Source organism: Petaurus breviceps, unplaced genomic scaffold, assembly GCF_028583685.1.
Source record: "Petaurus breviceps papuanus isolate PSGF00001 unplaced genomic scaffold, PetGlider_PUasm1.0 90535, whole genome shotgun sequence".
Lineage (NCBI taxonomy): Eukaryota > Metazoa > Chordata > Mammalia > Diprotodontia > Petauridae > Petaurus > Petaurus breviceps.
The window spans coordinates 913,913-935,159 of NW_027187270.1; the positions used below are offsets into that span (position 1 = coordinate 913,913).

General features: G+C 38.9%; 1 protein-coding gene across 5 annotated transcripts in view; it reads left to right on the top strand.

Annotated features, from left to right (window-relative positions):
• Positions 1–21,247, top strand: part of MTMR1 (myotubularin related protein 1) — a 72,378-nt gene that overhangs the window by 9,528 nt on the left and 41,603 nt on the right. For 2 of the 5 annotated variants that reach the window (XM_069063029.1, XM_069063030.1), the window contains exons 3-8: positions 9,486–9,561; positions 11,910–12,004; positions 16,950–17,057; positions 17,985–18,086; positions 18,394–18,477; positions 19,585–19,734. In XM_069063029.1, the coding sequence (XP_068919130.1) occupies positions 9,486–9,561; positions 11,910–12,004; positions 16,950–17,057; positions 17,985–18,086; positions 18,394–18,477; positions 19,585–19,734 (615 nt within the window). Of the gene's footprint in view, positions 1–4,419; positions 4,444–5,026; positions 5,054–6,631; positions 6,686–9,485; positions 9,562–11,909; positions 12,005–16,949; positions 17,058–17,984; positions 18,087–18,393; positions 18,478–19,584; positions 19,735–21,247 lie in introns of all 5 variants that reach the window. The other 3 variants (XM_069063032.1, XM_069063034.1, XM_069063031.1) reach the window with 3 other exon arrangements.

The following is a 21,247-nucleotide window of genomic DNA, read 5'->3' on the forward strand; positions in this document are numbered from 1 at the left end:
GCTGCTGACTACTCAGGCCCCTGTAATTAATTAGATGCTGCTTTGAAGAAAAACACCCTTTAGTGATATCAAGAAATAGTAACTAAGTCAAAACAATGGGAATGGGAGTCCTGGCAACGGATCACTGTTTTTCTGCCCTGCTGTCTTCCCCTCAGAAGGTGTTTGATGTTTATTCAAAAGCACCTGACGACAACATTCACTATCTTTTCAAGGATAAGACAAAACCCCAAGTCAGAAGTCCATATTGCATTTGTGTAAATTAGTAAAGTTCTCTCAAATTATGGTGGAGAAAAGTGCTTTCTCAAAGCCTCTCTAGGTCCTTTATGAAAAAAGGAGTCTGTGTGCATCATGCCAAGTCACCTGGAAATTTCTGATGACTTACCCCATGACTTAGTTTAGTTCAGTTTTCCTGACTCTGTAGCAATCAACTGAAAAACCAAGTAAGAGCCTGTGGCAGAGAGGCTGGGGGACTGGCCTAGGGTCAGGAAGAGCTGGCTTCAAGTCCTGCCTCTGCCAGGTCCAGGCTGTGTGACCCTGGGAGGTCACTGAGCCTCTCGGGGCTCCAGACAACTTCCAAGATCCTAAGTTGCAGAGAAGGGGCTGATCTGCATTGTTAGAGGGATTTTCCTTCACTTTCCTTCACACCAAAGTATACACATATCCACTAATTTGCTAGGCTAACAAAATAATGTTTGAAAAGCACTTAGCATAGTACCTGACATAGTAGGCACTTAATAAATGATTGTTCTATCCCTCTCCCTAATCTGGGGAAAATCTGTTGTGTTTTTTTATTCACTTTTTTTTTCAATGTATCTGCACACTTAAATCAATTTATTTTCAATTATTATGGATTTCATTGAAAAGACTGTAGTATTCACAGACTTGATTCAATTGGAATGTCATTATATCATGTTTATTTATCCAGTTACATGTTGTGTTTCCCCACCACTGCCCCCAGTAGAATCTCAGCCCTGCCACACAATAGGTGTGTAATAAGTGCTGCTTGAGTTGGATGACTTTTTTTTGCCTTTTTGGGGGGGGAGGGCAGTTGGGTTTAGGTGACTTGCCCAAGGTCACATGGCTAGTTTTTTGTGTTAAGTGTCTGAGGCTGGATTTGAACTCGGGTCCTCCTGACTCCAGGGCAGGTGCTCTATTCACTGTGCCACCTAGCAGCCCCTTGGATGACTTTTAAATTAATTTTTGGAGAACCTTGCTATCAATAAAGAATCCTCTTTTGAATCAATGCAGGGTAGCCTCTATGACAGCAGCAGATACCTCATGGGAGTAAGTGAGCTGATGTTTCCCTGTTTTATGTCTTGCTTCATGTCAGTTTTCATGAGGTCATTGAGGTAAGTTGGTGTGTAGGTACAACTCTAGCAGCATCTCGTGTTATTTTCCTATCCACAGGGGATATACTGCTTTCACGCAGCCTTTTTTGCTCTTTAGTCAGATGCTGGTGTTTGATTTTCCGCACTGAAGTCTGACTATAAAACTAGTGCACTATGGGAAACGGCGCTGTTGGAGCCTCATGTTTGCATCAGAGACGGCCTCAGTGCCTGCAGAGGCTGTTCCTGTGGGGTCTCCTAGCAAGCCAAGAGAACGTCGGCATGAAGGGCACTGCTTGTGGCCGTCCTGCTCGTCTTCCAGCACTCAGGGCGGGTATCATTGCACATAGGCTTGTGTTATCTTCTGTTCCTTTGATATTTCTTCCAACTAGTTGATGACCTGACTATACAGTGCTCAGTCAGCTGGCTACGTGCAACCCAACCAGAGCACTAGACCTTAAGTCAGGAGTTCAAATCCTACCTCAGACACTTAGTACTTGGATGACCTAGGCAAGTCACTTAACCTTTCTCAGCTTTAGTTTCCTTTCTGTAGAGGACAAAGATAGAGACTAGACCTCTGATTTCATTGGTATAGGTAACTCCCAGGTGATGATATGCCCTCTACTAATGCAAGTTGGCACCTGTTCTGCAAATTATAATCTCAGAGCGTTTCCTAGAGCACCCAGAACTGTTCTAAGAAGTGTGTATGGGGGCAGCGAGGTGGCGCAATGAATAGAGTACAGACCCTGGAGTCAGGAGAACTTAAGTTCAAATCTGGCCTCAGACACTTAGCACTTTAGCCATGTGACCCTGGGCAAGTCACTTAACCCTAATTGCCCCGCCCCCACCAAAAAGCAAAAAAAAGAAGTATGGATGGATGGATGTATCAGAGGCAGGACATGAATCCAGGTCTGCCTCCCTATCTATTCTGCCTGACTGCCTCTCTGGACATTGGGGGGGACAGTAGCAGCTACCTCTCAGGGATGTTGTGAGCATCAAATGAGACTGAATCTGTAAAGTGCTTCAGAATGCACTCAGGTAGAATGAGTCCTGCTTAGTGCCATTCACATGTATTCACAAAGGAAACTAAAGCTGAGAAAGGTTAAGTGACTTGCCTAGGTCATCCAGGTACAACCCAGTTGCATTCTGGGTGTGATGTCATGTGTTCCTTGCCAGTTTATTTCCCTTTGTTTCTTTTAAAAAAAAGTCTTCACGATGTTCTAAGGCTTTTGAGGACTCCCCAAGCCTTTGAGCTCTTTGCTCTTTTGATCTCACACCATATTTCCTCATCAAAGCTCCATTACCAAGATTTATGTTAATTTAGTTTGGATTGTCTTTGCAATTTCTCTCCCTCTGCATCCTCCGGACCTCAGCTGGTACATACACTCCATTGCTCTTCATGGTGATGTGTTTGTTCTTATCCAGAGCTACAAGGTGACACCACTAGTGTTTATGGAATGAGGCTCCTTATGGCCTTGAAGTGTGGCGGGAAAGTAAGGACTTCATCCACTTATCTAAGATGAATGTCTGGGAGCCGGCCTACCACTCAGTTGCACCTTCTTTGTCTTTTGGTTTCATTTATCACAAGAATGCCGACATGGATGAGATCCCAGTAGTGGGACAGCTTTGGGGGCTTTTGACAAAGATCACACATGTAGAAGACTAACGATTAATGTTTGAGACACTCTAAGATGCTTCTTAGCATCCTTTCTGCCATGCTCCCTAGCTCCATTGCCACTATCCAAACAGAAGAGGGACTAAAGACTGTTACTTTTTTTAGGTCATTCATCACCTAGTGGGCAGCCTCTCTGCTTTCAGCTAGGCTGGTCGTCAGGCCACAGAGTTGGTCATTGGGCCTGTATTTTTTTTTTTTTTAGCAATACTTGAGAAATAGAAAAGGATAAATAAACTGGATTCTTTTGATATTATTCTTCAGTTTAGCTTCGATTAATGATGATTTAAATAACAATTATAGATATTAGAATCATAGAATTTTATAGAATTCAGTTCTTTGTGGTCATATTATCTTTTTTAGTATTTAAATCCTTGGTTATCTACTTGAGTTAATAGGAGTAATACCATTAAGCTACTCAAAACAAGTGTTGCTGGGTTTTTCACTGAACATATGGGAATCGGAGCATAGAACTGTATGCTTCGGAACTGGGGGACAAGAATTTGAAAACTGCCCAGGACTGAGGTTTTTACTTGAATGGGTATGTGATCTCATTTCTTGGGTGATTCCCTCCATTGGTAATGTGCCTCTGATTGTGACTTGTCAAGTAGCTACCACTCTACTGGCATATTGCATCACAAACATTATTGCTGAGTTAACAGTCCCAGGGCTAGCACAGTACTAGCATATAGTAAACACTTAGTGAATTTTCATTGCACTGAATTGTTGAACACATGACTCATGAAATATCTCTTACATTGGATTGGCTGCTTAAGAAAGGGACTCATCTCTCTGCTAATGTTGGGGACCCCTTCCCACCTACTTCCCTGTTATACCAGGAGCTTCAGCCAAGGCACGTTCTTGGCATCTTGAGTTGCAACTCAAGATAAAGTTGCATAGAGTTACCGTGTGATGCTGATTTTTGTTTCTATGGTACAGCCTCCAACAGAACGCCATGGTAGGTAGTCCATATATATCATGGGGGAATGGTTATATCTGAGCTACTGGTGTAATATTTTATATATTTGTGTCTATGTAAAAATGGAGTTTGAGTTCCACTCATTTCCAAATAAACTTTTTAGACATGACTCGACTTTAATGAAGCTGAGCACTGCTTGGAATAACTTTGGTTAGAAGGGTTTAGATGGGAAATCAGGTATTTATTTGGGCCTAGGACAGATGTGACCTTAATTCAGTCACAGACTTGAGTGAAAATGGTGCCAGGAGGATGTGAGGCCCTTGAAGACAAGAATGGTTCCTTTTGTCTTTTCACCTTGCACATGGTAGGTGCTAAATTGCATTGGGTGGTGCTTTGGAGTCGGATCTTCCTTCTTCATGTATAGTGTTAGCATGTTCCCTCATAGATTGCCCGACCTGCTGGTATCTCTACATTCTGATGACATTCTGTATTTTAACTAACAGGTTTTCAGGCGGCCCGACATCAGGGTAAGGATACGTTTGCCTTTCAGCAAATCGGCCTCCTGCCTGTTTGTCTTTTGTGCTTTATTGAAAATTTAAGTCTGTCTAGTGTTTTTTATATTATCAACAGTTTTATGAGTTAATCAGATCAATCTGCTCTGCTATGTCATAGCTTTAAATGTTGCAATAGAAATGCTTTGTTTGTTACAATGTTTCATGTGCTAATAAAAGCCAGTATATGTGAAGTCATATATCTAAGTTGTTCAGAATCTGTGCTACTAGCCAATGACTCTTACATGAATTCTGACCAAGTGGGTGTGCATGCCTAGGACTGCAGAGTACTGTATTGTGATTTTTTATTGTTTCATCCGTGCTAGAGAACTGAGATACAGAAAAAGGATGACGTTGGCTTTGGAGAGGATTTCAGTAAAGGTTTAATTTGGGCTAATTAATACATGTCAAATTGTTGGGCTAATTTGGCACTGGAACCCTCAATGTTACCTAGTACTTTGGGGGAATATCAATTAGTAGGGAATATCTTTAGTAGTGAGTATAATTAGTAGAGTATGTTTTGTTTTTTTTCCATTCTTTTCCTGCCCCTTCCCTTCAGAACACCTATAAAACAGGAACAAGATTGGTAATGTGCATGCATTTTCTTTTCATTTTAAAGTTGTTTACATTTAACAATGGAGAGGAAGAGAAATGTAAATTTTAGCAACAGTGGTTTAAAGTTAATTTCCTTTCCACTCCTCAAAGTTATCTGGATTTGGATAATCTTACCATTTTGATGATTTAATGTTTTCAACTTTTATAGGGCAATGAAATAAGAACTTAAAATTAACGTTTCAAGTTCTTATTACTCAAATTGGTTTTTCATGATTTCTCTTTTTCCCCACCAGTACAAGTGCCTTTCAGTTAATGAGAATGTTTCTTTTTTCCTTTATTGATCCATATTGTTATGATACAAGATTTAATTTGGCCTTTATAATTGCATGAACTTTGAAGTGCTGTTGTGTATTTGGAGGGAGGGGAGAATGTGTTTGTGCATATATTTTCTTCTGAAGAAACATCACTAAAAGAGAATTCAACTTTGCTTTATATTTTAAAGAATGAAAATATAAAACTTTTGACTAAATGGAAATATATTGTACAACTTTGGATGGTTTTGGTTTGTCCCTCATACTAAATTCAAACTAAGGATGAAAATGTGTCAGAGTTGTCATGATTTGTGCTGGTGTGGCTTAAAGTTCAGAAATACAAAATCCATCTTAACACTTAACTCCTTTGGGATAATCATTTTTTGTTTTGGTTTGGTTTTTTTAGATGTACAATTTTGATAGTGAAACCAAGTTTTCTTTTGTAGTAGAAATGCTTTAAAAAAAACTTATTTGATCACATAGAATTGATATTGCTTTTAAAAGGATTATAAACTTACATTCTTCATATTGTCTGTTTAATTAAAGACTTGGTCTATAAAGAGATCACATTGGGAATGCAAGTCTATTCATAAAGCAATTGGAAAGAGTTACCAAAGAAAAGTAAATTCGTACCTTTTAACTATTCCTTTGAGGCATATTGTCACGATGACTAGAAATATTTAATATGGAGTTAATGTAAAATTCAAAATTTAATGTATTGTTTAAAAAAAACTTGTGCAGTATACACAGTATGTAATCAGGTAAGTGGTATATATATATATATCTTCTGCAAAATTTGCTGCTACCAGCAGAGCTGCGTGCCTGTGCAAATAGGCAACAATTGAAGTATACTTTGGTCTGTAAGAGCACAAACTTCTTTGCATTTCTTTTATATATATATGTATTTTTGCATGATTTTCCTCTTTACACAGCATGCTCTGTTATCTATTTTTGAGCATATTTTGTGCCCATCACTTTGCATTTTCTTTATCCTGGAATTTCTTTTAAAGCATATTCTCTTTCTATCACTTGAAAACCATTGTGCAGGTTTGTTCTTTTCTTTTACCTTCCTTCGGCAGAGACTAGTTGCTCCATTTTAGACAGATGCTACAGAGTGTGGCCATCAAACTGAGTCTTTTACTCCAAGGGGGAAACATTGTTGTGAGGCTTCAAGTGGTGCTGAGTTTTACACTCCTACTGTCTCTTTTGAGGGGAAAAACTTCTATCCTTTCACCTGTTTGTTTGCACGTGTCTCTCTTTTCCTCTTCTGCGTTCTTGTCCATGCGCCTGCCGCTCAGCAGGAGGTTCAGGACGGACACAATGGCCATCATTCTGAAGCTGGACCTGACCAGGTGGCAAATCTTTCTTGTTTGTTGTGTAGCTACTGACTCTGTGCTTAGAAACCATTTTAATTTCGATTTCTGGGAGGGCAAAGCTTGCAAAGCCATTGTTTCATTAGAGTCACTCCCTCCTTTCATTTCTGAGTTCAGTAGAACCCCATTATGAACACAACCAATCCACATGTCTGTCTAAAGGTTTTTCACTGCCAACTTCCACGTCTCCTCAGTTTATTGATAATACACGCTTATGATGGTGACCTTTAGGCACCCCAAAACCTTGAAGTGCCTTGTGGACGACTGAAGAGGTTGAAATTCAGTTCCTTGTAGTTTCAGTGTGGGCTGTACTGTTTTTGGTCATCTGTGTTTGGTATACAGGATACGTTTTTATTAATCAGTTCAAAATTTGAGTGTCTACCATCTAGACTAGGCACTGAGGGATATACAAAAGTCATATGGGACACAGTTCCTACCCCCAAGGAGTTTCCATCCTTGATGGGATGACATAAGTGAATAATTCAAGAGGCTCTGTAATTAAATGTTAAATTGGGTAGAAGTTCTATAGTAGCTGGAAAGAGGAAGTAGACCGATGCTTGCCACACTAGGCAGGCAAGACTTCATGGAGGGAGGTAGAACTGGGCTTTGGATAACAGATAAGATTTGGCTATGCAGAAAATTCCAGGTAAGGGGGCAAGGATGAAAAGAAATGGGAATAGGCCTGGCAAGTTGAGACAGAGTATTTGATGAGTCTGAAAACCCAGATTTTCTGAGCAGGATAAATAGAGAGCACGTGGACTTGGGGGTGCCCCATGTCAAATCTTGTCCACTGAACCAAAACAGTGAGCGATTCCTGTAATTAAAAGCCTCATAAAACACCTGACAGAAGTTCTCTAAGGGGTTCCACTGCACTTAGGAAGTGTAAGTTTTGTTTATAATCTCCTGTTGCATGTGTACTAAAACTTCAGTTTTCTAATTGCTGCTTAGTTAAAATCCTAAAGCTAAACTTCTTTGTTGTTTAAAATGCACCTTTTATTGGGAGGCATCTTGAAACATTGGGAAGTATATTTTTCATCATTTTAAAAATACATCCTAGCTCACTAGTAATGGGGTGTTTGCCTTGCCATTTCTCTCAAAGACATTGTTATCTAAGTGTCCCAGATAGATGTGTTTATCCTTTTCTAACTGATTTGAATGTAGGAAATTCTACCTTGCATATGAGTCCCCCCCTGTATCTAGAGCAGTTTCTTAGTGGCACATCTCTTAAAAGGATGTGGTGCATGCTCACAATTGCCCCCGATCTCCATCCTTTCCCATCTACTACATCTCCTCGTGGTGTCCTTTTAGAAACATAGCATTTGTCCTGTCAGATGTTGGTGACTTACTGTGTAGTTCATCCTTAAAAGTTATTCATAGCCCCCAGAGAGGTTATAACTATATTTCAATAAAACTGAACAACTCACTTTTGCTCTACAAGCAATACTTGCTAATAAGTGTATTTAAACAAGCACTCCACATTTATTCTTAACACATTTGGCACAGTAATATTGAGTGACTTAATTTACTTTAATAACATAAAATATTTCATAGTAGTTTAAAATTATTTGATTAAAAACTTTCTCTTTTACTAGGGCATAAAACCAATTACCAGTCCATGATATCAGTTACTGAAATCAGAATTTTATTAACACATGTGTCTGGAGGGAACCTCTGGATCTGCTTTGGTGTTCTTGGAAACTGATATGTTGAAGTGTTCATTCGAGCTCCTCCTTTTACTATACTTCACTTTGTTTCACGTTTTGAATTTACACCTTTTATGTCCACTGACAGGAAGTTGAAAGGAAAATGGGTTCTGTGAATTGTTGCCTAAATACTCCTAAGTATTGAAAGGCCCTGCGCTTTTCTTAACAATAAAAACACCTAACAATCCCCTTTGAGAAAAAGAAGAAAAACAAAATGGAAAGAAAAAATGGGGCCTTACTGAGCTTGGATAGTTGAAAAGACTATTTCCAAGCTGGGGATTTTGCTAGAACACCTGTCTAGCTTTATCTACCTGTGCAACAAAAACATCTCTGCTCACTGTTGAGCGCGGAGTTGGGACTGCAGTTGGCGTTTCCTCCCTTTATTTTGTGGGTTTCGTAGGGAACTACCATGGAGAGTATGAACCCTAATGAAACATGTTGAAATCTTTTTGAACTACTTGGAAATTCCATTAAATTTGTGTTTTGACTAAACAATTATTTTAAATTTCCCATTTAATGTTGCAGAAAAATAGATCCACTTTTAAATTTCTGTCCTATCAAATCATGCAGATAATTCCCTTGACTGTCTTGTTTATCACAGAGGCAGCATGACATAGTTGATTAGAGAGCCAATCTTGAAGCAAGGAAGACCTGGGTTCGAGTCCTGCCTTTGATATATATGTACACACACACACATACACATATGTACATACACACACAGACTGTGTGACCCTGAGGAAGTCATTTATCTTTGAGTGCTCAGCTAAGACTAAGTTGCAGAGGAGATGCCAGCTTGCATTGGTAGAGGGAGTTTCCTCAACTGAGAGTTAACTCATCCTAATGAAGTCACAGGTCCATTCCCTATCCATAGTTACCATCCTTGTCTGCTTGTCTTTTCAAAGTATTCCTGGTTTTGTGATTTGTGACTGTGAAGTCTCAACATACTGTAATGTCTTATTGAAATAGCCCATGTGATGTCCTGTGCTTTGACAAATAGGATGAGTGCAAAATGTAACCTTCCTGTGCAGCTAGGAAGAAAAAAGATTTAATCCTGTTTCATTTTTTCCACTTGCCAGGCTCTGAGAGATGGAAACAAGCTTGCCCAATTGGAGGAGGCACCACTTTTTCCTGGAGAATCGATCAAAGTTATAGGTAGGTATAGCATTTCTTGCATTCCATCAGTGTGTTTGGTCACAGATAGCCATCAGATGAAATGGCACTTGACTGACATGCTTATGCCATTTTGTGAGATGGGCTTGAAGATCAGACGGGTTCACTTCACTGTGTTTTATAAAGTGAAATAAACCTCCATTTGTTTTATTGTTGTGGCCATTGTTGCCATAGTCTTCTCTGATACCACACTCATCTCCTGCTCCTACCTAACGATATCCCCTTGTCCTTTCCTGAGAAAATAGAGACCATTACTATGAGCTGTCTCCTCCCCTTATCACAACACTGTGCCTCAGTTTATTCGTGCATAAATTAGGGGATTAGACTAGGGTCCTTTCTAGCTCTCGACATAAGATCCTATGAAATTGCTCACTCATTCATGGAGACATTCAGTGAACATCTCTTAAGTGGCTGCTGTGTACCAGGCACTGTGCTCAGTGCTAGGGATATGAATATAGGCAAAAGACAATCCCTGCCCTCAACGAGCTTAAAGTCTAGTAAGGGAGACAAATTGCAAACAAATATGTAAGCAGTAGAATTAAGAGGGATTGGGAAATCTTTCTGTATGAGGTGGAATTTTAGCCAGGGCTTGAAGGGAGCCAGAAGATGGTGACAAGAAGAAAGAACATTCTGTGCATGAAGAACACTCAGTGAAAATGCCTGGACTTGAGAGATATAGAGTGTCTTGTTTGAGAAACTTCAAGGAGACTAGTATCTGGATCTAAGAGTACGGGGAAGGTGTACAAGACTAAAAAGAAGGGGAGGGGGGTATCAAGGGCTTTGAATGCCATGTAGAATTTCATATTTGATCGTAGATGTGATAGGGAGCCTCTGGAGTTGGAGTAGGGTGACATGGTCAGATCTCTGCTTTAGGAAAATCACTTTGTCAGCTGAGTGAAGGATGGATTGGAGTACGGACAGACTTGTGGCAAGCAGACCAAGCAACAGGCTATTTCAGTAGTCCAGGAGTGAAAAGACAAGGCCCTGCAATAGGTGACAGCAGTATCAGAGGAAAGATATATTTGAGAGATGTTACAAAGGTAATGTATACAATGTATACAACATAATATATGCAATGTATACAAATATATGTATTTGAGAGATGTTACAAAGATGTTACAATCCTATCAGTAGGATTTGGCAGCAGATGATAAGTACCAGTCAGAGAGAATGAGGAGTCTAGGGTAACACTTACATTATAAGCCTGGGGGCTGGGAAAATAGTGCCCTCAATAGTAATACGAAAGTTTACCAGGCAGGAGGACTTAGGGAGAAAGAATTCAGTTTTGGTTATGTTGAGCTGAAGGTGACTATGGGCCATCTGTTTTGAAATATCTAATAGGCAGCTGGAGATGTAAGACTGGAGGTCAGCAGAGAAGTTAGGGATGGATAAGTAGGTTGGGGAACTGTTAGCATAGAGAAGAGAATTGGATCTATGGAGGTTGATGAGATTACCAAGTGAAATATTGGAGAGGGAGAAGAGAAGAGGGCCCAGGACAGTTTCGTAGGACACCATGGTTAGCAGGTATGTCCTGGATTAAGATCCAGCAGAAGAGACTCAGTGTCAGGTAGGAGAGGAACCCGGAGAGAGTGGTGTCATGAAACCTAGAGTATCAAGGAGAAGAGGAGTGATTATGGGGAATTCAGCAGAGAGCTCCAGAAGGTTGAGGACTGAGAAAAGATTAGGCAATTAAGAGATCACGGTTCATTTTGGAGGGAGCAGTTTTGGTTGAATGCAGTCTTAAACAGTGTGATTCTTAGCACCCCCTTCCCCCTTTCCTGTCATTGTGCCATCTGCATCACAGAAGATGAAAGGAACCTCGTGGAACTGAGGGCCATTTTCTCTTTGTTTGTTGCCAAGTAGATTATTCAGCACTAATTGCCCAGTCTACTGATGATGAGCCCTACCTAGCTGGTCACAATCTGACTTTCTAGTACATTTGACCCCATTAGAACTTGTTCTTCACTGGCATTGCTTTCAAGAAACCAGGGTCACCTCTGTACCACAATGAGGCATTCCAGTTGAACTTAGTGCATCAGTCCCTGTGACATGAAGTAATGTGGAATCACAAAACACTAGAACCAAATGACCTCCATGGTCATTTAGTCCAACTTGAAGCATTTTCTCACAAGCCACCGCTGGAACACTTCTCTTATTGCCTGGAGGTCAGCAGACAAGTTAGGCATGGAGAAGTACATACCTGAACACTGCCTCTTGAGGCAGCTATTCACATTTCATGGAATATTACAGAACTCTGCATTTTCATGAAGTATTTGTTTTGTGTTCAGGATCTCCAACAATAGATGCTATTTTACATTTCTTTCTTTCAGTTAAGGATGTCATGTATATCTGTCCATTTATGGGAGCAGTGAGTGGAACACTGACAGTTACTGATTTCAAGATGTACTTCAAAAATGTAGAGAGGGTAAGTTTTTTTTTTGTTTGGTCGGGTTTTTTGGGTTTTTTTGCTTTTTGGAGGGCATTTGTGGTTAAGTGACTTGCCCAAGGTCACACAGCTAGTTTTTGTGTTAAGGGTCTTAGGTCATATTTGAACTCAGGTCCTCCTGACTCCAGGGCCAATGCTCTATTCACTGCGCCACCTAGCCACCCCGAGAGGGTAAGTTTTAAGAAATGTGTAATTACTTTCAAATTTTAGATTCTAGAGAAAAAGGGAAAGCAGCGCTCTTTAAAATTATTATAAACCTAATCCATACTTATACTTATATAAATTGAGTATATAAAATGTCATAACTTTTCAGTCATTCCCTCAAGCCCTCATTAAGGTACTTTGTCCTTCCTTTCATCTTCACTTGTACTTGATCATGACATATAATCTTTTGGCTCTGCTTTTTTCAGTTTCCATTATTTTGTGTAAAGGTCTTTCCAGACTTCTTTATATTTCTTATACTCGTTAAGCTTTGTTGCACTGTATTTCTGTGACAGTAAGTTATAGGGTTTTTTTTGGCCATTAATATATAATAAATAACACATGAAAATCTTTGAATAGGTAACTCTTTTTTTTTTGTTTGTTTCAATAACGTTGTTAGGATATATTCCCAACCACAGAGCATTGGGACAAAGGTTACAATTATTAGTATTTTCTTTTTTTGAGACTGAGTCTCTGTATCTCACCAAGCCTAGAAGTGCATTGGCAACTCACAGGCCCAGTTGTGCTACTGATTGGTATGGAAGCTTAACCTGCTCCTGATCAAAAACTTGATAATTTTTATTGTTACAACAAATGGAATTTATTTTTATGAAGATTACTTGATCTTCATTGCTAATATGTAAGCATACAAATAAATTTCTTTTTTTTAATTTTATTTTAGACTCAAATGCCAGGACTCAAATACAGAATAGAGAAAAGAAACACAAACATATCATAAACTTAAACACTGTAACTTAAATACAAAGTTAGAAAGAAAGGAAAAGGCTTGGCATGTGCATAGCAAAACATAAGAGAGGATTCTAAATATGTAACAATAAATTTTCATTTCAAGAAAGCCTGTATGATAAATAATACTCGTGTTGACAGTTGTCCATCTTTTCTTTGCTTCCTTGTGAATTTTCTTTTGTTCTCTGCTGTGCACTTTTTAATTTTGCTCTTTTTTCCCCTCCCCCCTGAAGGCTACAATAAAGCTTAGATATATTTCTCTGTAGCTATAAATATATACATACACATATACATATATATAGAGACATATACTTTCCCAAACATATTCTACTCCTGATCTTTGTTTTTATGTTTGTGCATATTTCTTGTTTCCTATCCCTCCTGCTTCTTCTACCCACTACCTTGCCTTCCTGTTGCTTGCCTACCTTCTCCAAGGATCACTCCCCTATCCTCCCATTCCCATAAATCCAAACACCCTTCCACAGCCCACTTTTACCTATTCCCTATCCCTCCTTTGTCCTCTCCCCCCTCCCTATACCCCTACCATTTTATTTATTATGAATTTAGAAGACTTTTTTATATTCTTCTGAGTATATATATATATATATATATAGTTCCCTCTTAAACCCATTCCTGATGAAAGTAGGTTACCAAAACTAACAGCCCTCTTCCCCCATCTAATTCTTCTGTATCCATTCTTCCTCTTGTACCTCGTTTGAATAAAATAATTACTCTTTCTAGCTATTCTTAAATGGTTTTACTTTTTAAATTCATATCATGCTCAGGTTTACAGCAATCTTTCTTATGAGTTACTCAATTTTTTTTTTTTTGGTTTTTGTTTTTGCTTTTTGGAGGGCAATTAGGGTTAAGTGACTTGCCCAAGGTCACACGGCTAATTTTTGTATTAAGTGTCTGAGGCCGGATTTGAACTCGGGTCCTCCTGACTCCAGGGCCAGTGCTCTGTTCACTGTGCCACCTAGCTGCCCCAGCTCAATTATATTTAAAATTTATTTGTTTACTTTTAGATTACAATATTCAGTTCCACAATCTCTTGAGTTCCAAATTTTCTCCCCCCCTCCCCCCCATGGTGACATGATATAGGTTCTACAAATCTAACATAGGTTCTACCTTCACATGAAACATTAGTCAAGCTGTAAAGAAGTATTATAACCAATGGAGTGAATAACGGGAAGGAACAAAATAAAACACAGAAGAGAGATCAAGAAGTTTGCTTCAATCTGCATTCAGACTCCACAGCACTTTCTCTGGATGTGGACATCCCTTTCCATCATGAGTCCTTTGGAGTTGTCTTATAACCTTACATTGCTGAGAGGAGCCCAGTCTATCAATGTTAGTCATCACAGATATGATGTGTCTGTAATTGTGTACAAAGGTCTCCTGGTTCTGCTCCCCTCACTCAAGCTACTCAATTATTAATAAGAATCTTATACATTTTCCATTTTATATATAAAAAGTAAACAGTCTATCATTATGAATCACTTATAATCAGTCTTTGGTATGTACCTTATATTTCTCTTGGTTCTTGTATGTTGAATCCTCTTTGGAGGAGGGAAGGCAAAGCAATTGGGGTTAAGTGACTTGCCCAAGGTCACACAGCTAGTTAAATGTCAAGTCTGAGGCTGAGTTTGAACTCAGGTCCTCCTGACTTAAGGGCCAGTGCTCTATTCACTGCACCACCTAGCTGCCCTCCCCCCCCCCTTTTTTTCCCAGATTCTTTTTAACAAAGTCTTGAAAATTGGAGAGTTTATCAAAAGTTTATCACTTTTTTTCCTTTAGGGTAATACTTAACATTGCAGGGTATGATATTTTCAGCCGGAGCCCCAGTTCTTTTGCTCTTCAATATCTTATTTTCCAAGACCTGAGGTCCTTTAATGTCTCTGCTGATAGGTCTTATGTAAGTCTAATTGTGGCAGCATCGTATTTAAATTGTTTTAATCTTGATGCTTTTGATATTTTATCCTTGAGCTGGGGATTCTGGAATTTGACTATGATATTCCTATGAGTTTTCCTCATAGGATCTCTTTTAAGTGGTGATGGATGAATTGTTTTCTATTTCTGCTTTCCCCCCTTGTTCTAATACTTCAAGACAATTTTCTTTAATTATTTCTTGAATTATTGTATCAAGATTTCTTTTTTTGATCTTTGTTAGTCTGATTATTTTTGTATTTTCTTTTCTTTATCTATTCCCCAAATCTGTTGTTTATCTTTTTTCTTTTCTTTTTTCTTTTGGCAATTGGGGTCAAGCCGCTTGCCCAAGGTCACATGGCCAGTAAGTGTGATGTGTCTGAGTCCAGATTTGAACTCAGATCCTCCTGATTCCAGGGCTGGTGCTCTATTCACTGCACCACTTAGCCGCCCCCTGTTGTTTTTCTTATAAGATATTTCACTTTTTCTTCTATTTTTTTTCATTATTCATATTTTGTTTAATTATTTCTTGATCTCTTATAATTTCACTGGCTTCACCTTGCCCAATTCTAATTTTCAAGGTGTCATTTTCATAAGATTCTAAATCTCCTTTTCTAATTGGTTGACTTTCCTTTCATAACTTTCTTGTTTTTCTTGGATTATTCTTTTTTTTTTTTTTTAAGTTTTTCCTCCATGTCTGCCATTTGATTTTTAAAGTCTCTTCTAAAACCTTCTAAGAATTCTTTTTGGGCAAGTGACCATTTGACATTACTCTTTTGGGGGTTTCTTTACTTCAATATCCTCCTCTGAAGATGAACATCAGTCATCTCTATTCCCTTAATAGCTTTCTTGGTTGGTTTCTTTCTCCTCTGCCTATACATTTTTTGTGGTAATAACTTAATTTTCACAATCACCTACCTTTCATAATACACCTCTAGGGCATGGGAAATGGTGCCTCTTGCCCCAGACCCTCAGTTATTCCCTCTAGCCTAGAGCCAGAGCCCAACCTCCAATCTCCTCTAAGTGCCTGCAGCCAGTGTCTTTCTGCCCCACTGCTTCTGCACTCACAGAGCATGTGCTGGTTCCTTCTCCTCCTGCCGCTGCCGCTCCTTGCAGCACAGCTGGCATTCCTGGTCAGCAGAGGTTCCCTGGATCTCCCTGGGCTCAAACATCCAACTCTCCTTACTATCACGGTAAAGTGACTGGGGCAGAGGCAGCCTCTCAAACCAACTAACCCTAGGGCTTGCCCCTCCTTGTTAAAATGGAACCTAGCCTGGAGGTGTTTATTCATAATGAGCAAATCTTGTCCTGGGGTTTTTCTTCTGATCTTCTCAAATTGTCCCAAGAAGATCCCCCTTGTGTCCCTTTTTTCATTTATCTCCACTCGTATTTTGTTCACCACTTTTGTGGGGCAAAATCTTGAGGACTTGGAATTTTCTTACCTACTCAGCCATCTTCCCAGCATCCTCTCCAAATAACTTTCTTTGCAGTAATCTGTTTTGAGTCTTTGCTGAAGTCCTTTATTGTCGCGAAGTTGTTGGGTTGGTTTTTTTTTTTTGGTTGAAGTGAGTTTTTTCTTTTTTTTTTTGGAGGGCAATTGGGGTTAAGTGACTTGCCCAAGGTCACACGGCTAGTAAGCGTGTCAAGTGTCTGAGGCTGGATTTGAACTCAGGTCCTCTTGACTCCAGGGCCAGTGCTCTATTCACTGTGCCACCTAGGTGCCCCTGTGAGATTTTTTTTTTAGACTTACTATCATGTCATATGCAGATAATGATGCTTTGTTCACTTTATTTCCAATGTTAATCCCTCTAATATTTTCTCCCACAGCAGCTGCTAGAATTTGCGCTAATTTCAAATAAAATTGGCTAAAATGGGGAGAAATTAGTGCTCTTAGTATACTTAAGGAGTCCTAGCTATGCCATAATAATACTTCCTAACTAAGTCAAATAGAGATGGGATTAAAAACACATCTTTCAGTGGAAATCTTCAGTGGAAAGTTCTACCTGTTGACTGACATTGAGATGTATTTATGTTCATCTGGAAACTTCAGGATCCACATTTTATCCTTGATGTTCCCCTTGGAGTGATAAGCAGAGTTGAAAAGATTGGAGTCCAGAGTCATGGAGATAATTCTTGTGGCATAGAGATTGTTTGCAAGGTATGATATGATGAAATATTAAACAAATGAGGCCTTTGTATTGTCTTGGGAAGGTGATGCAGAGGGCGCTAAGAATCTTACTATCTAAGTGATTGTCATTTACCAAGGTTAAGCGACATTTCTAAGATTGCTTCACAATTCATACTTTTACAATAACATGTTCACCTAAACCTTTTCATTTATTTTTTTAGTAGATGCCTTATAAGTTAGTATTGTTCTATATCCTAAGTCCCCAAAACATGTAGGTCAGACCTAAAGAAATAAAGGAGTGTGCAGATGAGAACATTTTTTCTTTAGAACGATAGGGTCTACCAGCTAGCATTTATTAAGTACGTACTATGTGTCAAGCACTGTGCTGAGCACTGGGGATACAGTCTAGAGGAGGAGATAACATGGGGACAGCCACGCACAAACAAGATACCAAGAGGATAAATTGTCTCAGAGGAGAGGCCCGGAGATGAAGGAAGCCTGGGAAGGGCCTCTGGCAGAGGGTAAGATTGGAATTGAGTCAAGAGGAGGAGGTGAGGAGGTAGAACATTCCAGGCCTGGAAGAGGGCCAGTGAATGGGAACACAGTCAAGAGATGGAGGGTGATATGTAAGAAACAGCAAGGTGACCATTGGCACTGGCCCACAGAGTACATGGAGTGGGGCACAGGAAGGATTTTATTTGCAGGGCAGTACTTCATAAGAAAGCTTATTTGGAGGACTGATAAGGCGTCTCTTAAAAATCCCACAGTTAAAAATATTTTTTCAATTCTGTTTAATATCTTGGCTATTGAATTTTCATTAAGCTCTGCTTATAACTTTCATTCTTTGAGTTAAGTAGGAAATTCGTGTACTTCTAGAGTCAAATATTAGTCTGAGAAATGTTTATAACTGCTCTTTTGATACTTGTCTAACGAAGTGTGCGTTTGGGTGATTGCCAGGATATGAGAAACTTACGACTTGCCTATAAACAGGAAGAACAGAGTAAGCTGGGGATATTTGAAAACCTCAACAGATATGCCTTTCCTCTTTCCAATGGGCAAGTAAGTATATCTAAGTTAGCATTTTTATACTTTTTTTGGTGCGGATTTAGGAATCCAGTATTCTAGAATCCTTCAGCCTTCCTTTGGCTTGCTGCTTTCACTTTTGGCACATACGGTCACTTTTCTATTAGAATATGCAAAATATATTAGTACTCTGTTATTCAAGTAAGGTTACCAATTTACCACCTCCAACTCTACCTTTGCATTTGGAACTTTAGCAAATCTAGCCTTTATCACAATGAGAAATTTTAAGATTGGATGTCTAGCAATATGGAAAAACAGAAACATTTGTGTTTTCTTGATTCAGGCTTTATTTGCATTCAGCTATAAAGAAAAGTTTCCATCTAATGGCTGGAAAGTTTATGATCCTGTATCCGAATATAAGAGACAGGTAATAAATGTATATATTTACATAATTCAAAAAAAATTTTTTACTGAAAACAATTGTTTAAAGTTTTTTTTATGGAAAAAATGCTTATGCTTTTATTCGGGAGAACATTTTGTAAGGTATTATCTTCAGTATATGTAGATTCCCTTTTAGATAATCTAGTTTTTTAGCTTTGCCTTTTTCTACCCATCTTTTGATGTTTCCTACTTATTAGTCCTTTTACCACAGAGTGAGGCAGGTAAAGAAAGACACTTTCAAACTCAGATCTGTTAAAAGTTTTTTTTGTCATTTAAAGGTTCGTAAGTAAAGATACAAACTAAAGACTTAAATTAGGTTTTTGGATAATTCAGTCCAGATGCAGGGCCTCTCCCCCTTTCTTCATAATGACTTTCTTAGATGCTTTCTATGTGTATACATCTAAAAAAATAAAGTTTATACTTTATAAGCATACATAGATATGCACAAAATGTATACAAATGATTACATTTTATCATAACCTTTTGTTCATTCCATCCTATGCTATTAGTTTAATGCTTTTTGTGTGGACTAAAAAATGTAGATTGTGGCATCATTTAATTCTGTATGGTTTAAAAATTCCTACATTTAATTAAGATTTTAGGTTGGGGGCTGCTAGGTGGCACACTGAATAGAGCATCAGCCCTGGAATCAGGAGGACCTAAGTTGAAATTTGGCCTCAGACACTTAACACAAAACTAGCCTTGTGACCTTGGGCGAGTCACTTAACTCCAATTGCCCTACCTTTCCCCCTCCAAAAAAAAAGATATAGGGCGGCTAGGTGGCACAGTGAGTAAAGTGCCGGCCCCGGAGTCAGGAGGACCCAAGTTCGGTTCTAGCCTCAGACACTTAACACCCACACAAAAAAACTACCTGTGTAACCTTGGGCAAGTCACTTAAACCCAATTGCCCTCCAAAAGGCAAAAAAAAAAAAAAGATCTTAGGTTGCTTTTAAGTAGATTATGTGAAATAAAAATTAAGAGCATTAAACTTTAAAATAATGACAATGAGCAAAATGTTGACAGGTTTTACGTTGAGATAAAGAGACTAATATGGTTTGTGTTGAATGATTTTTTTTCCCCTAATAACCCCTAGGGTTTACCAAATGAGAGCTGGAAAATATCCAAAATAAATAGTAGCTATGAGCTTTGTGATACATATCCTGCTATTATTGTCGTGCCAACTAGTGTGAAAGATGATGACCTCACAAAAGTAGCAGCATTTCGAGCAAAAGGCCGGGTTCCAGTAAGTAATAAACATAAAGGCTTATTAGCTTATGAAAACATATTCCCTGTGAAAACTGACAAATGTGGTTGAATAGAGAAAGGAGTAAATATAGGCGAGTTGTTGAACAAATTAGAAAGTCGGAAAATGAGCTTCAGTTCATTAACATACCCTTATTTCTTAAGAATTGTTTGGTGCTGTACTATAACAATTCTAATATTCAGGATTGTGATGGTTGGTAGCAGCTGTTTGTACAAAGATGACTCATTGCTTGCAGGTAGAAGAAACTTGCCTTTAGAAGGCGATATTCTTAAAATATAATAGAAAAGAGGGGAAATGAGTAACAGGAAAGAGTGAGTGTGAATTTCTTTGAAAAAAAATGTTTATGATTGATATTTAAAGGATGATCTTGGAGAAAATACATTTTCTTAGCTGCTAAGTAGAATGCTGCATAAATGTATGATGTAATTGCATGAGAGGGAGACCTTTACTAAGAAAATAGCAACCAAGAGTAAACTGATATGTTGAATTTGCCTTCAGCATCATTCTAAATCATTGCCTGGGAGGGGGAGAGGGGAAAAGTAAGATATTTGGGTAAGTTTTAGATAGAATGGACAAAGATATTTCTTTTTCACTTTGCCCCTCACTGATCCTATATGTTAGTGTTTTTAAAAGAAAATTATTTAAATTAGGAACAAAAAGAAGCCAATCAAATTCAAATGGAAAGAATTCTCAGTGAGGTTGTTAGCATGCCTTTTGGTTTTTCTTAGAGAACATCTAGTCCAACCTCATTCAAGCTACCCCAGGTTTTTAGTTCTAAGATTTCTTCATCTTTAGGAAGCATAATATGTGTAGGTTTTGTTTTTAAAAGTAAGTTGTGGGCCTGCTTTGTGGGTAACCTTGAGTAATTACTTTACTACTTTGGACCTCAGTTTCTTACCACTTTTATTGAGGTAGTCAAGAAGCTTTATTAAGCACCTACTATGTGCCATGCACTGGGCTAAGGGCTGGGGAATCCAAGGAAAGGTGAAAGAATACCTACTCTGAAAGTGCTCACATTCTAATGGGGGAAACAATATGAAAACAATCATGTGCAAACAAACAAAACGATAAATTGGAGATAATGGAGGGAGGAATGGCTTTCTATATGAGGTAGGATTTTAAGTTGAACTTGAATGAAGTCAGGAGGCAGAGATGACAAAGAAGAGCATCCCATGCACATTAAATTTAAGGTGTATGTTGTTGGGAACAATGTGCTGCCCTAGGCAGCTTCCCCCTGTGCCCAGCTGATGTCCAGTCCCAGGTGAATGAGGAGCCAGACATTTCATCCCTCTCCTGCTGCACATGGAACCATCTGCCTGCTGATCTGCCCCACATGTGGAGCGCCTTTGGTGCGAACAACAGCAGCCTTCCCTTTGACCTCAGACCTTCTGTGTCCAGCTGCACAGTTGGTGGAGAGCAGGACTTCCGTCTCTAACGGGGCAGGTCCATCTTTCATCTCCTGCCTAATACCCAACCTTTGAAGGGGAAAAAG